Source organism: Perca fluviatilis, chromosome 19 (genome assembly GCF_010015445.1).
Source record: "Perca fluviatilis chromosome 19, GENO_Pfluv_1.0, whole genome shotgun sequence".
Lineage (NCBI taxonomy): Eukaryota > Metazoa > Chordata > Actinopteri > Perciformes > Percidae > Perca > Perca fluviatilis.
The window spans coordinates 12,970,676-12,984,068 of record NC_053130.1 but is presented as its reverse complement, the minus strand read 5'-3'; the positions used below and the strand labels follow the sequence as shown (position 1 = coordinate 12,984,068).

At 38.5% G+C, this 13,393-nt stretch overlaps 3 protein-coding genes across 7 annotated transcripts in view; 1 reads left to right on the top strand and 2 right to left on the bottom strand.

The window, feature by feature from the left end:
- Positions 1-695: 695 nt before the first annotated feature.
- LOC120548466 (dual specificity protein phosphatase 2-like) lies at positions 696-7,752 on the bottom strand. Its single transcript, XM_039784730.1, has 6 exons — positions 7,717-7,752; positions 4,316-4,398; positions 4,019-4,149; positions 3,738-3,906; positions 2,684-2,820; positions 696-1,348 (listed from the first exon to the last, which is right to left on the bottom strand). Exons 2-6 carry the CDS (start codon positions 4,384-4,386, stop codon positions 696-698), a joined length of 1,161 nt encoding a protein of 386 aa, XP_039640664.1. The 5' UTR covers positions 4,387-4,398; positions 7,717-7,752.
- Positions 6,659-12,521, top strand: si:ch211-248a14.8. 2 transcript variants are annotated; one of them, XM_039784892.1, is made up of 5 exons: positions 6,659-6,937; positions 7,728-7,778; positions 8,313-8,514; positions 10,377-10,677; positions 11,127-12,521. In XM_039784892.1, the coding sequence occupies exons 2-5, from the start codon at positions 7,768-7,770 to the stop codon at positions 11,531-11,533; spliced, it is 921 nt and encodes a 306-aa protein (XP_039640826.1). In that variant the 5' UTR covers positions 6,659-6,937; positions 7,728-7,767; the 3' UTR covers positions 11,534-12,521. The 2 variants fall into 2 exon arrangements, with proteins under 2 accessions (XP_039640826.1, XP_039640824.1); XM_039784890.1 differs by lacking the exon at positions 7,728-7,778 and having other exon boundaries at positions 6,662-6,937.
- Positions 12,522-13,006: 485 nt separating this feature from the next.
- ecd (ecdysoneless homolog (Drosophila)) overlaps positions 13,007-13,393 on the bottom strand; it is an 8,006-nt gene continuing 7,619 nt past the window's right edge. For all 4 annotated transcript variants that reach the window (XM_039784165.1, XM_039784163.1, XM_039784164.1 and 1 more), the window contains one exon: positions 13,007-13,393. This exon is cut by the window's right edge and continues 128 nt beyond it. In XM_039784165.1, the coding sequence (XP_039640099.1) occupies positions 13,285-13,393 (109 nt within the window). In that variant the 3' untranslated portion in view covers positions 13,007-13,284.

Genomic DNA, 13,393 nt, shown 5'->3' with positions numbered 1-13,393 from the left:
ACAGACTGTATATGCCTGAGATAAACACTGACTATTTGCAAGCCTACATTCACTTTTTTTAAATACTTTCCCACATGAATGCTGTTAAACAGACTGCATGCCTCAACGTATCAGAATATCATCACATTTGCATGGAATACAATTGAAGAAAATAATGTAAAATGCTATAAATACCCTTTATTAATGTACTTTTAAAAAAAAAAAAATTTTTTTTTTTTTTTTTTTTTTTTTTTTTAAAAAAAAAAAAAAAAAAAACCCTTTTTTTTTTTTAATTTTAAAAAAAAATAAATTTTAAAAAAATTTTATTTTTTTTTTTTTAAAAAAAAAAAAAAAAAAAAAAAAAAAAATTTTAAAACCCAAAAAAAAAAAAAAAAAAAAAAAAAAAAAAAAAGCTGTATACGTTCTATCAATTATCATCAAGCAAACACAGAGGTCACAAAATTAAATATCTGTATGATTGTTGTTGTTATTGAGGCAGGGCACAAAAAACACTCTGGGGGTTGATGGTGAAGAAAGATTTATGTCAAACTTGTGTGGGAAATCTTCCTTTCCAGGCTTTGAGAGTGTCTCTTGCAGTAAAAAAAAAAAATCCACCTCTGTTTTGTTAAGTCTCTGCTTGCTTAACACTTTTTCTCAATGTGTGAACTGTCAAAAAAAAAAAAAAAAACGTATCCTCATTCCCATTCTTACTCCAGTCACCGGCGGATGTCGTTCAGGGAGGTGAGTCTGCTCCCAAAAAGCAGCTCCTCGTAGGTCAGCAGCTGACGCAGGAAGTTTATGTTGGGTGCCGTGCAGGCTCTCCTGTCTTTCAACCAGCGCAGGGCATGAAGCAGTGACCAGCGTCGATGCTCCATGAGGAAGGCCAGCGTTAGTGCTGAGCTGCGACTCCTGCCCATACTACAGTGGACAAGAACACGGCCAGCAGGATCAGCCATCAGGGCTGAGTTGATGAACCTGGATGCCAGTGGAAGTGCCTTCAGCAAGTCCTGCTGGGCATCATCGCTCAGACACAGCTTCAAGTAGCACAGCGTGTTGGGGAAAGCATCAGGGCAGTTGGCAGTGGCATTGACCACATGCGTGATGTGTAGATTCTTGATAATGCGGAAGTTAGAGGCCTGGGAGGCAGAGCCCTGGTAGAGAGCTTCTTCCAGGATCTCTGAGGGGTAGATGGTGAGGGTGTGCCGCTCAGGTTCCAGCAGGACCATACGTGGTGTGCAGAGGAAAGGGTAGAGGGCATGGAAGGCTGAGAATCCCCCCAGCAGGATGACAGGGTCCATTCCCAAACCACTGAGCTGGAAGAAACAGCGCTGGAGGTCTGGGGAGTCTGTCGTGGCCTTTACACTGCCCACTGAAATAGGCACAGAAACACATAGAGACAATCACAGTGACAGAACACAGCAAGAATAAGTCAATACAGAGCCAGGTAGATGTCAACAAGACTAATACCCCTTTCACACCAATGGCTCAACCAGGTTTATACCCAGGTTGACTGTGCGTTTGAATGGGTTAACCCTCCTCGATCTACTCGCTCGCGACCCAGGTCGCCAGGTGGGTTGGATCAGGGTATGACTAGGGTTGAGTTCAATGTGAATTGTGCACGACCTGGGTCGCTAACAGCTGGGGCGGGACGAATTATATTTGTGGTTGGAAATGACAGTGGGGCAGTCTTCACAGGTCACCACTTATGTTCGCTGCACACTAGTCTCACTGTGGTTTACACTGGGTATTCACCATAGTCAGTATAAAACTAGGATTTTCACAGGCAGCTTTAACAACAGCAGAGCAGAGCGGTTCAATTCATTTCCGACCAGTCCGCCGACAGTGAGTGCCCGGATGTTCACTCGTCTGCCTTTTGCAGAGCGGTAGCAGAGTTTTACTGCCTGTAAAAACCCAGCATTAGAACGTAAACGTATGAAAATAAGTTTTGTATAATTTTCTCGGCACCACCACTCTTACTCCCTTCTCTGGCACGAGACACACGACTGCAGTTCAGTACGGTCAGAAATCAGTCTGCACAAAATCATCTGAGAAGTGTTTGATGGTTGTGCTTTAGAACGTAATCGCTGCGAAACAAACACAAAATAAGCTTTATTTCTGCCTACTGTACAATGACAAATTCAAGTAGCTACAAAACATTAGTTATTGTGGCATACAGCTGGACTGGAGTATGTGACAAGTTAGCTGTTCACCGAATTTGACGTGTAAAGCCCCGCCCATTTCTAGCACTTAAGGTAATTGTTATGCATTGATCCCGGGTTGTGACCCAGGTGATCTCTGAATTGTCATGATGACTAGAGATATACCCATGTTGACTGGCTTGGTTTGAATTTCCAAAAGGAGGGTTAAACACTGATCCGACAACCCTGGCCCAACCCTGGTAGGTGGTGTAAAAGAGGTATAAGAGTATACAGCCATGCTATTGGCTCTGTGATGCTGTACTTAGGCACAGTGGTGCTTTGAGCAAAAGGCTAAGGTCAGCATGCTAACATGCTCACAATTACAACGTGCTGATGTTTAGCAGATATAATGTTTACCATGCTCACCTTGTTAGTTTAGCATGTTAGCATGCTAACATTTGCTAATTAGCACAAAGTACAGTTGAGGCTGATGGAAATATTGTTAGTTTTACAGGTATTTGGTTATGAAACAAAATATTGGACAAGTCTGAATGTGATTTGCTGACCTGGGCTGCACCCCTCCTCTGCATACAGCAGTATTATAGAATACTTCTGCAGTTCTATACAGCTGATTAGACAGCCCAGCACAGGATGGATCACCGTCACAGAGGCCCTCGCTGTCACCACGTGGCTGTCCTCGTACCTAACACACACATTCATTTATAATATGCACGTATATAGATAATGTATCATAACTGCAACAGCCACTTTACACAATGTTCTTTCGTAGTAGAACAGATTTCTTGAAGGATGAAGCATGCGACAAATTCCATGAAAAAACTAAAACCATCAATGGGTGTGTCTCAATCATTTCTGACTTCCCTGTCTTTGGCAAGAGCCCATTTGTTCCTCCTGAAGATAGAAAGAATGTTTCACAATGATATACTCTAATTTATTTAAAGGAAAGGCTAAATAATTAATAACTATAAATAGCTGGGCTCTGTAGTTTTTAGCAACAAAATTAAAAATAATTTGGAGGCCCCACTGCATTGACTCTGAGGACCCCCTAGGACCCCTTGTTGATGATCCTTGCTCTACTGAGTATCTCTGGCAGCAAGATGGTGTATGTGGGATTGACTACAGTGACCTACTTCATTTTAATGAAGGAACATGCTGACCAGTGCAACAGTGTGGATTTGGATACAGAGACAATGGTAAGATCAATTCATTGTTGGTTTTCATCTTTTCATTTTTTTTTAAATATCACCAAACATATCCTTTAAATTGGCCAATTGTACCAAAAACTGAGGCCTACATCATTTCTGAGGCCCCTTGGCCACTATGGCTAAAAAGAAAACAAATGTTCCAGTATCTGTACATTTATCAGTTCATCCAAATTAGAAAAGCAACACACATATACAAAGTAATGCAATCTGTTTACAATGCAGTCCAGGCTCCTCCTTTGTGAAGTTTTTGTTGAGCTATATGTGTCAATTCAAAGCTGGTAACTTTTGTAGATTGTGCTGTTGATGGACTGCATTTCAATGTACAGTTGTTGCCTTTATTGTGTCTACTCATACATTCAGAGGCAGAGCACTGGTGTATCCCTGCAGCACCCACCTCTCTGCGCTACGACAGTCCAGGATGAGAATATAGTAAGGATCATACAAGGCGGGCTGGCCTTCCTCTGCGCTCAGCAGGTTGTACACTTGCTGTGGGGTGATATAGCCTTTCTCTACACAAGCTGTTACTGGAACAGCAGGAACTAGCCCCTCCTCTGGCTCACACACTGCAGGCAGAAGAAATACAAAGAGTACAGTGTGTGTGTGTGTGTGTGTGGTTATGTGTGCATACATTTTTTTGTGTGTAAAGACAGCGAGAAGTAAAAATACTCCCTTTACCTTTGTTCTGAATAGGTATGATGGAGGAATGGTCACTGTCAGTACAATTGACCTCTCTGTCACAGATGCTGCTCGCTGTTTGAGATGTGTTGACAGGCTCTCTGGAGGCCACTCTACAACTGTTGTTCACTCTAACACGAACACAGAGACACATGCACACAGAGAAGTGTAATCTCAAGACTAATACAGCAACATTATAAGAGACTGAACACAAAACCAATTTAGGATTCATAACTCACCAATGATCTGTTTTAGATTTTTAGTAAAAAAATAAATAAAAACGGCAGAACTCTTTACCTGGATAATACTACGCCCATCTCGTTTAAGTCATTTGGCAGATGCATCAGTTGTTCCCACCAGCCCTTCATTAGAAGAACATGCTACATCAAATAAAAAGAGATAATGTTAAAACATGTTCTCTCAAAAAGCCCAACCGGAAGCAAAGAGGTAAAACAATTTGAAAAACCCACTATGCACTATTTGTTGTAGCTGTGATTCGTACTCAGCCCCGCTTCAGCCTTGCCCTTAATTTAGCTGGTAGTCTTGGAAACACAGTAACGGTTAAGTGCTCTAGAGTCTAGAGGGCCACATGGTAGCTGGCTGTGACAGGTGATGGAGGGGAGACCTGGATAGCAGTCTGGCTTCTCCCAAATTAACTCCCAATAATTGCAGTGTAAATGGTAATTTTGGTCCGGATAAGGTTTCACGTTTCTCTTAAAACCATACAAAGATGATGGTAGTTTTCAGACAACAGAGAGAAAAAGGAATAAGGATACATAAAAGTTCACATACTAGGGTACTTATTACTCTAAGACAAAACTGTAATGTTTATATGAATGGTTAATAAACCTTTGCAAGAGCAAGTATAATTTTGGGGTTGTCACATGAAAAAATTGCAATGACAAATTATAGTCTTTGTTTGCTTGCATAGCTGGCTTTTTCTTTTTAGGTAAATGATCAGGGCAGTAGAAGTTAAATAGCTAAGTAAGACAAAGAAAGTGTATGTTAGCAGAGAATATACACCAAGTGAAGGCATTCTTCAATAAAATGTGGCGCCACACACTTGCAAAAGACACATTCGTCCATGACAATTTACCACTGTCTCAGAAACATAATAAACAATGTACAACTTCTTCCTATATTATTAGCCCAATGCCCACTATCAAATTTAACCAATGTAAAATATGGTAACCTAATCCTAGTTGCCTCATTGAAATATTGAAGTTTTTAATCTTACTGTATGTTCTGCTGTGCCCTCAGTTGTCACTCAGCCATGTCATCACCTCTCCTCCACCTTCACGTCACTTATTCTTCACTTTCCATTAGTCACAGCCTCTCCACCCATTACCCCCTGCCACTCCCCCCTGTTACACCTTATTTTCTTTACAGCCCCCTTCATGATGCTTTGTATGCCTCTTTCTGCGTATGATCATGACTTCCCATCGTCTACTGTTGAACACTGTCTGTTTATAGAACCGGTTTTTACCTCTTTTGGGTTGTCGGCTCTTCTCCAGCCTGTGCATCAACAGGCTTTCATATGTACGGTCATATGTCAACCAAACAAACTTTGTTAAAGTCAATGCAGCTGATTTGGTGCATTATACTGCTCCTGCTAATGCCTTTTTTGTTTTTTACATGACAGACTAAACAATGCAGACGTCATGTTGTCATTTTAAACATGGCCATTGTATGGTGCTCTGCTTTATTTTAGTGCCCCACTGCAGCACACATATGATCAATATATCAAACCAACTTATTTTTGAAAAATTATTTCATTAATTCATACCAAATTTTCTTTTCTTGATACATGTTATTCATAGAAACCTGTGTCCAAAGCTTTGTGCTAGGTTATGTGTCTACAAACATCAAAACAGAGTATGACTGCCCCCTGCTGTGCTCCTGAGTGAGCTTATTGCTAACAACCTGGTCTACACTTTGTGAAAGGTTGGTGAAGACTATATACTGTACACACATATCGGTGTACACATATGACTTATATCAGTGTGCACACAAGTATGTACACATATTTCTACATATCAGTGTACATCATATATAGCAGTGTGCTAACATGTAATTTGTACACACATTACCAGTCACTATCCTACATGTTATTGTTGTTTTAGTGTGTTTTTTTTAATGCTCATCCAGCCCTAAATGGCACCCAGGGCCTTTAAAGAAAGCATTTTACAGGCTTGTTGCTATAGTAATCTGGATCAATCAGAGGCCCCCACGCTGCTTCAGAGTGCACAGACCTCCACCCTTTTAGCATCATGAGTGTTTACTTAAGCAGACCATGCCAAATGCAGCCATGTGGCATGGTCTGTGCAGCTACACAGATCCAGACAGAGGCAGAGTAGGGGACATAAAACTGGGGGGTGCGTCAGTGACAGGAATGTCACAAACAGGTGTCGAAGCTGAAAAGAAACAAAGCGTGGGCTTTACTCTCTCATCAGCAGATAAATAATAAACTTAAACATCCATTGTCAATTATAGATGGTTAAGATGATGCCATGTAGGTCAAATTCCTCTCACGAGGCTGCTATATCTCACTATCACACATTGTGATGAAATGTGTCAGCAAACAGAGATGCTAATGGATTCCACAGATGTTGTCGGTTGTGTTGCTGTTTTTTGGGAGAAACAGACTTTTAATAACTGTCCACCTAGGTTGCTTTTTTAGCATAATTATGGGAAGATAAACAGACCAGGACCAAAGTCCATCTGAACACAAGATAAAAAAAAAGGAAAAACAACAAATGAGGTGAATGCCCGCAGCAGATAGCACATGCTCGTTCAGCAGAATGGTGGGAGAGACAAGTTTGTTAAGACAAAGGTGAATTAATGTAGTGTAGTGTTAGACACTAGAGGGAATTATTGGACTTTGAGGATGAAACACGGCTTTATGACGAATTTCAGATGGTAAGTAAAGTTTCCCTCGCGCTTTTTTCATGTTTCCCTGCTTCTATCCGAGAAAAAAAAAGCACAATGTCGTATTCGGGCTTTATTTAAAAGTGTGTGTTTTCAGTAAATAGCGTTTCTTTTTAAAGTAGCGGTTAAGCTAATATAGCCTATGTGTTATACGACTTTTACGATGTTATTATTACGAGAATTTGTGTAAGCATACATAGCATACATTAATTGGTTTTAATTTTTTGGCTTAATTTTTTTTCCATTTGCTTGTGATTTAAGTATAATTTCAAAAAATTCAACTTGATTTTATTTAAATATATATATATATATATATATATATATATATATATTTACCTTATTTATAACTTCCACTATTATCATACGTGCACACCTCGTGTAGGCCAGCTATTTCGATTAAAATCTCCAATATTCTGTTTTAACATGTAGGCTATTTATTTACATAAGATTATTTTAATAGGCCTAGTCATTTTAATTTTAATTTTAAATTCCTGTCTCATAATTAACTAGGTTTGGTTTAGCAGGGGAAATTTGGCTTGCAGCTTGGCAACGAGACATCATCAATAAAAGAGAAATAAAATAAGAAATAGGCCTCTTAAATAGAAAAACACAGTATTTACAACAGTAAATGGGTGAGTAGCAGTGAGTAACAACTAATTAAAACACGTACAACCAAATAACAGCAGAGTTTCAGAGTTCACCTGTAAACAGCATAGCACAGCAATAACAAGTGATGTTATGACATGTAATGGCTAAACCACGTACTATACCTGTCTTCCAGACAACAGATCCCAGCAGCAACCTCTGCACAGAATGACAGCATGTCGTTTAGGTAAAACGTAATCCAACTGGCTTTTATATTATTTGTTATTCTGCAGGCAAGTGAGAAAGCTAGCTCTATTTATACAGCCAAACTTTATTTGAATACATGCACATTATATTGGTGTTAGATTTATTGCAGGATGCAACCAAACCTCACTCAGTCATCCCTGAGTGCTATTTAAAAGGTGTTCTGTCAGCCAAACAAAGCAGCCTTCTCCAGTTGGTGGCCATTATAAAACATTAGGCTTGACAACTAATATAACAATATGTGTTTTGCTTTATAATAGTTGTTTGTGTTTGTCTTGTGTTGGGCCCCAGGAAGAATAGTCTTCACTGAGGGTGATGACTAATGGGGATCCTTAATAAACAATAAACAGCAATGGTTAAAACATCAGTTAAAGGACAATCTTGTTTTTAATTTTTCTTTGGAATAAATTAAGTTATGTTAATTCTTTTTTTTTTTATAGTTAAATGCATTTTTCACCAAACTACATTTACAGCTTTGTCATTGTTATTGTATGATTTAATATGTTCCTGTGTGCAGTTCTGGGAGGTGGAGGAGGGGATGGTGTGCTTCAGCGATGAAGAGTCTTTCGTCTAATAATGCACTGAAGCCCCTGGTTCCCACCCTGTGCCTGGTGGTCGTGGTGATACACGGCCTTGCGGACAAACTCCGAAACTTTGTGGTTGCCGTCTTCATCCCCCAGTACCACTACCCCTATGCAGTGGCTCTCTGCTTTGCCCAGGTTGGTGCCTGCTGTCTGGCTAATTTCTAAGGATGATTCATACTGATTCATACATCTGAATTAATCAATCATATATGGAGTAATTCTTTGTTTGTCACCAGCCCCTGTGTATTTTTTAAAATTAATTATTAAAAACACTGCACACACTAGCTTTGGCTCAGCTGCTGTTTAGTTTACACAGACAGCAGGCTATTTGCCTATACTGCAATTACATGTGTGTTTATAGTATCTCTGCCAACATATAAGCAAAGGTCATTCAACAACTAGGACAGTATGTTGACACGAAAATAATTTTTTTCTTTACACTCACACATACTTATTGGATTGTTTTTAATCATTGTGTCATCGGTTAACTTACCTGAACAAAGTGTGTTAGTTTAAAATACATGGCATGTTAGTGGTGGGGTGAGACAGAAAGGGTTCAGTGTTGATTAACACATGTGCATGATAGATATACAACTTAATGGGTGATCAGTGGACTGACAGATAAATGTGACCCTGTCTAAGGATTGAACCTAGTTAAAGACTTTGTGAATGAGTAATGTTAATGTAAGTGTATAGATAACCTTGAGTGTTTCAGTGAAAATGCTTTATGATTTCTGACATAGGCCTACTTTTTACATCACACTGTGGTACAAAAACATCAGGTGGTTCTGAAGCGATGACACTGGGAGGGGCCATAGACTGTATGAAATAGTTAAGACTGAATGACGTTCTCAAAGGTTAACACTGCCTTTAGTTGTTAAGTTGTATCTATCCATGTGGCATACTAACGTCAGTGAATTACAAGAGTTGGTTTGGTGTACAATATTCTACTTCATATCCGCACATCCCGGATTTTTATCCTGCATTTATGTGATTATTTTTTGGTCATGAAACATTCATTATAATAGAAAATATACTAAAACAGTACAAACATAAACAAAGTACAAAACACAAAAGTACAAACAGACTACAATGACATAGATTAGGGCTGCAACTAATAATTATTTTCATCATCAATTAATCAGATTATTATTTTTTAATTCATTAATTATTTAGTCTGTAGAATGCAAGGTACCTTAATAGTTTTGTCCAACAAAACCTAAAAGTATTTACTTTTAGTTTAGTTTTAGTTTAATTGTTTATCTCGAACAATCAACAATGTTGCAAAGCATAAAAAACATAAGATAAAACACAAACAATCAAAATCTAACAAAACAACAACAAAAAAAGAAAAAATATAAAAACGATTCGTTCAAGAAGGAGCAGGCAGAAGCAAATAGCTTATTTGGACCTGCCCCTTATTTCCCAAAATTATATTATACAAAGTAAAATAGATATGCAAATATAGCATACAATCTTTCAGTCTTACAGTTAAAGAGAAGCTGAAGCCTGCATATGGTATTTATTCGTGATAAATCACATAAATAATTGATTGTTTACTAAAAGATTGTCACTCATTATTTTATATAATTTAAACTATCAATTTATAATTGAACCGGTCAATCATCTCGGCAAAATAGATGAGTAAGCACATTATTGGTTTGCGTGAAAGTCAGGAATTTAAAATCAGTGTCAAAAATGAAATTTGAAAACATTGAAAAATGAAAACAGTTTTGGTATAATAGACGTTAGGTACACGCTGTACACATTTTATACGAGTTGTGGTGATTCTGAGGGCTCTAGAGAAATCTCAGTTTCATTAAGAGATACAGATGTTATTATGCTGTCTGTCCTGAATGTCCATTACCTACATGAGTTGTTGCAACTGGCATAGTTTGTCAAACTTCTGTTAAACATCTAATTAGCTATCAGTGGGACTAAAATACTTCCACCTTCTATTTGAGTCTTTAGTAACTCTTTACATTGACATTTTTCAGGTTCTGGTCTCTCTCTTAGTCTTAAATCTCCTCCATGTCCTGGATCTGGTGCATCTAAAGCATTACTCCAGGTCCCTGGGTGAGAAGGTGTTGGTGCCTTCTATCTGTAACAGCATCCATGCTGTTCTGGCCATGTGGGCCAAGGCTAGCAGCTCGTACGCTGGCCTCTTCCCCCTCCTCCTGCCTCTGCTGCCCATGCTAACTGTGGGCTTCAGTTTCTCTCAGAAGCTGACATCCACCCCATCTATCCACATCTCTGTTTTGATTTCCATCCTGGGTGGGACATCTTTTGCTATCACAGGTAAAAGGTTAGATGTTATTTGAAGGTGAAACCGAGGGTTCTTCATAGGGATTGACCGATACTGGTTTTTCAAGGCCGATACCGATTAATAGTAGTTAATGAAACCGAAAACCGATATTTTGAACAGATATGCATTTACAGTGAAAATGAAAATCTTTAAGTCAAAATCAAGATTTTGGAATGTCACAAACTCCGACACAAAACTTTGCTTTAAGCAGTTATTTAATAAATTAGAAACTTTCAACATAATACACGTACAAAAGATAGTCAGATAGTGTTGTGTAGTGCAGCCAAAGTAGTGTACTTCTTAATTAATTAACTTTAGCGTGTTAGGCAAATAAAACACAGATACAGATAATCTGCAAACTGAGGCCGAGAAATCGGTCCATCCCTAATTCTTCACCTCAGAGCAAATTGACCTCTACTCAACTCTCTCCCTTTCTCTGCAGCCTCCCAGGGTCTGTCAGGTGTTGAGCATCTGGAGTACTTGTATGCACCTCTGGCTTTAATCCTCTACAGTCTGTCTCTGACTTGGCTGACTAAAGTGTCTGAAGCTGAGCACCGCCACCACCAAGATGCCCAAGCCTCTATATTTGACATTTACTACACTCAGCTGGTCAATCAGAGCTGGGTGCTGGGCCTACTGTGGCTGCTGCACCCGGACAGTCCCTGGCAGGTGTTGAGTCACGGCAGCTGGCAAAGCCTGCTCTTCCAAGGATACCTGCTTGCTATTCTCCTGCTGGGGATGGTGCTGAATTTTCTGGTCGGTATGTCGGCTCTGTGTGTCTCACCGCTTGCTGCTGCACTGCTACACTCAGCAAGGCGGGTGGTGCAGCCGTTCCTCCAGCTTATGTAATTTCACTCACAAAGGACTTAAAACTATTTTTATATTGACTGTTTTGTACTGTATTAACATACACACATTGTAATGTTCAGTGACCACAGTCATTTTATTCTATGGAGAATAACAAGTTACATAAGCTTCTTTCCTCCGTTCACAATAACCTACTGAGCCACTAAGATAAAATACAGAATGTCAGCAGAGAAGCAACATGCGTTAAATTGTAACAATGATAGCACATTGCAAACACATTCTGTAACAAGCTAATGATTTACAGCTGGGTCCCATAGTATAAATGAAGCCACTGTTCTTTCCTTTTATTAACCAGTAGTCAGTTGACAGCTCTAAATGACATAAACGAAGGCTTCAATTTTATGGCATTACATATTTATTTTAAATACTAACATTTCTTAATATGCCCTTAATCCATGTATCTTTCTTCAATATTGTCACTTCTGTTGTTGCTTACGCTGTATATGTGACATGATTTATTTAACAGTATTTAAGATGAACCGATTTAAATTCCCATGTTCGGCCTTGAATGATTCTTTTTCAGATGAGAAGGGGTGATGTTGAGGACCGGGTTATTTGTACAGGACACAGACCGTTAAACACGCTTTCTTATGTTTACAGTGACAGTGTTCAAAATGTTTAAACTCAGATCTTTGACTGAAGGAACTTTTAACCAGAGGTTTGTAGAAGTTGCCATGAATGAATCTGACTTAAGGTTAGTCAGACAAGAAGGGATTGTGATAAGGAACGAGTTCAATGGTGCCATCAACTAATTCTTTGAGTCATTGTCAGAAGCTCATTTTAATTTAAGAATATACTTTAATTATTTAATTTGTTTCCTCAAAGTATGTATGTATTGCCTTAAAAAAAAAACGAGTAAATAATTAGATACTTAAATTAACTTCAATAAATAATGTGATAATAAAGTTGAACTACATGATGGTGCACCAAAGATAATCTGTACAAAATCTGAAATGACACTGAAAAAAAAGACTTTATTTGCAAAAATATGTATTCTGTTTCTAACTACAACAACAAGTAAGAAAGTGTAAGTGCTGTCAAAAAATTACTTACAGTACACAAAGCAGCATGTATGAAAAATCATCTGTAAACCTGATCATAACTGAGTGAGGCGCCTTTTTCTGTTATGTATTCTGTAGCAGGAGTCCTGGCTCATCCTGCCATTTTTTAACTAAATAGAGAGACTTGGTTTGTCGGATTAAGGAACAAAATGAAAACCTGACAAAGATTCATGTAAACACAGACATCTGTATCTACACTGCAAGCAAAACTGAAGATAAATGCAATGTACACTTGCATAAACATGTCCCTATCATACACAATTGAAGGGGACAGCCTATAAAAAAAATGAATTTTAATATATATATATATATAATATATATATATATATATATATATATATATATATATATATATATATATATATATATATATATATATATATAAAATATTTGCACACTTAAATGGACCAAACAGGAAAATATCCACTGGAAAACCATTGTCAAACCCTGTACATTTAATTATGTTAATTTGGTGTGTTAGGTGTATTTTGAATTCATGTTATCTTAATGTAGCTTGTGCACACGTATCAGCTTTCTTTCCATTTTTGTACTTGTGTATATCTAAAATCACCTGTAAACTACAACAAAACTGTGTTTGTTTACTATAAAAGCCCTACAGGACATCTTTGACATCTATGAGTGCTTTGCCAACAGAAGTCTCCTTCTTGTCCTTTATGAGGGGTCAGAGTTGGGCGGTAGGTGTATACCCAGACTCTGCAGCAGGTTAGAAGCCGGTCCGGCCAGCCCGGCCTGGCAGCTGAGGGACTCCAGCAGGTTTGTG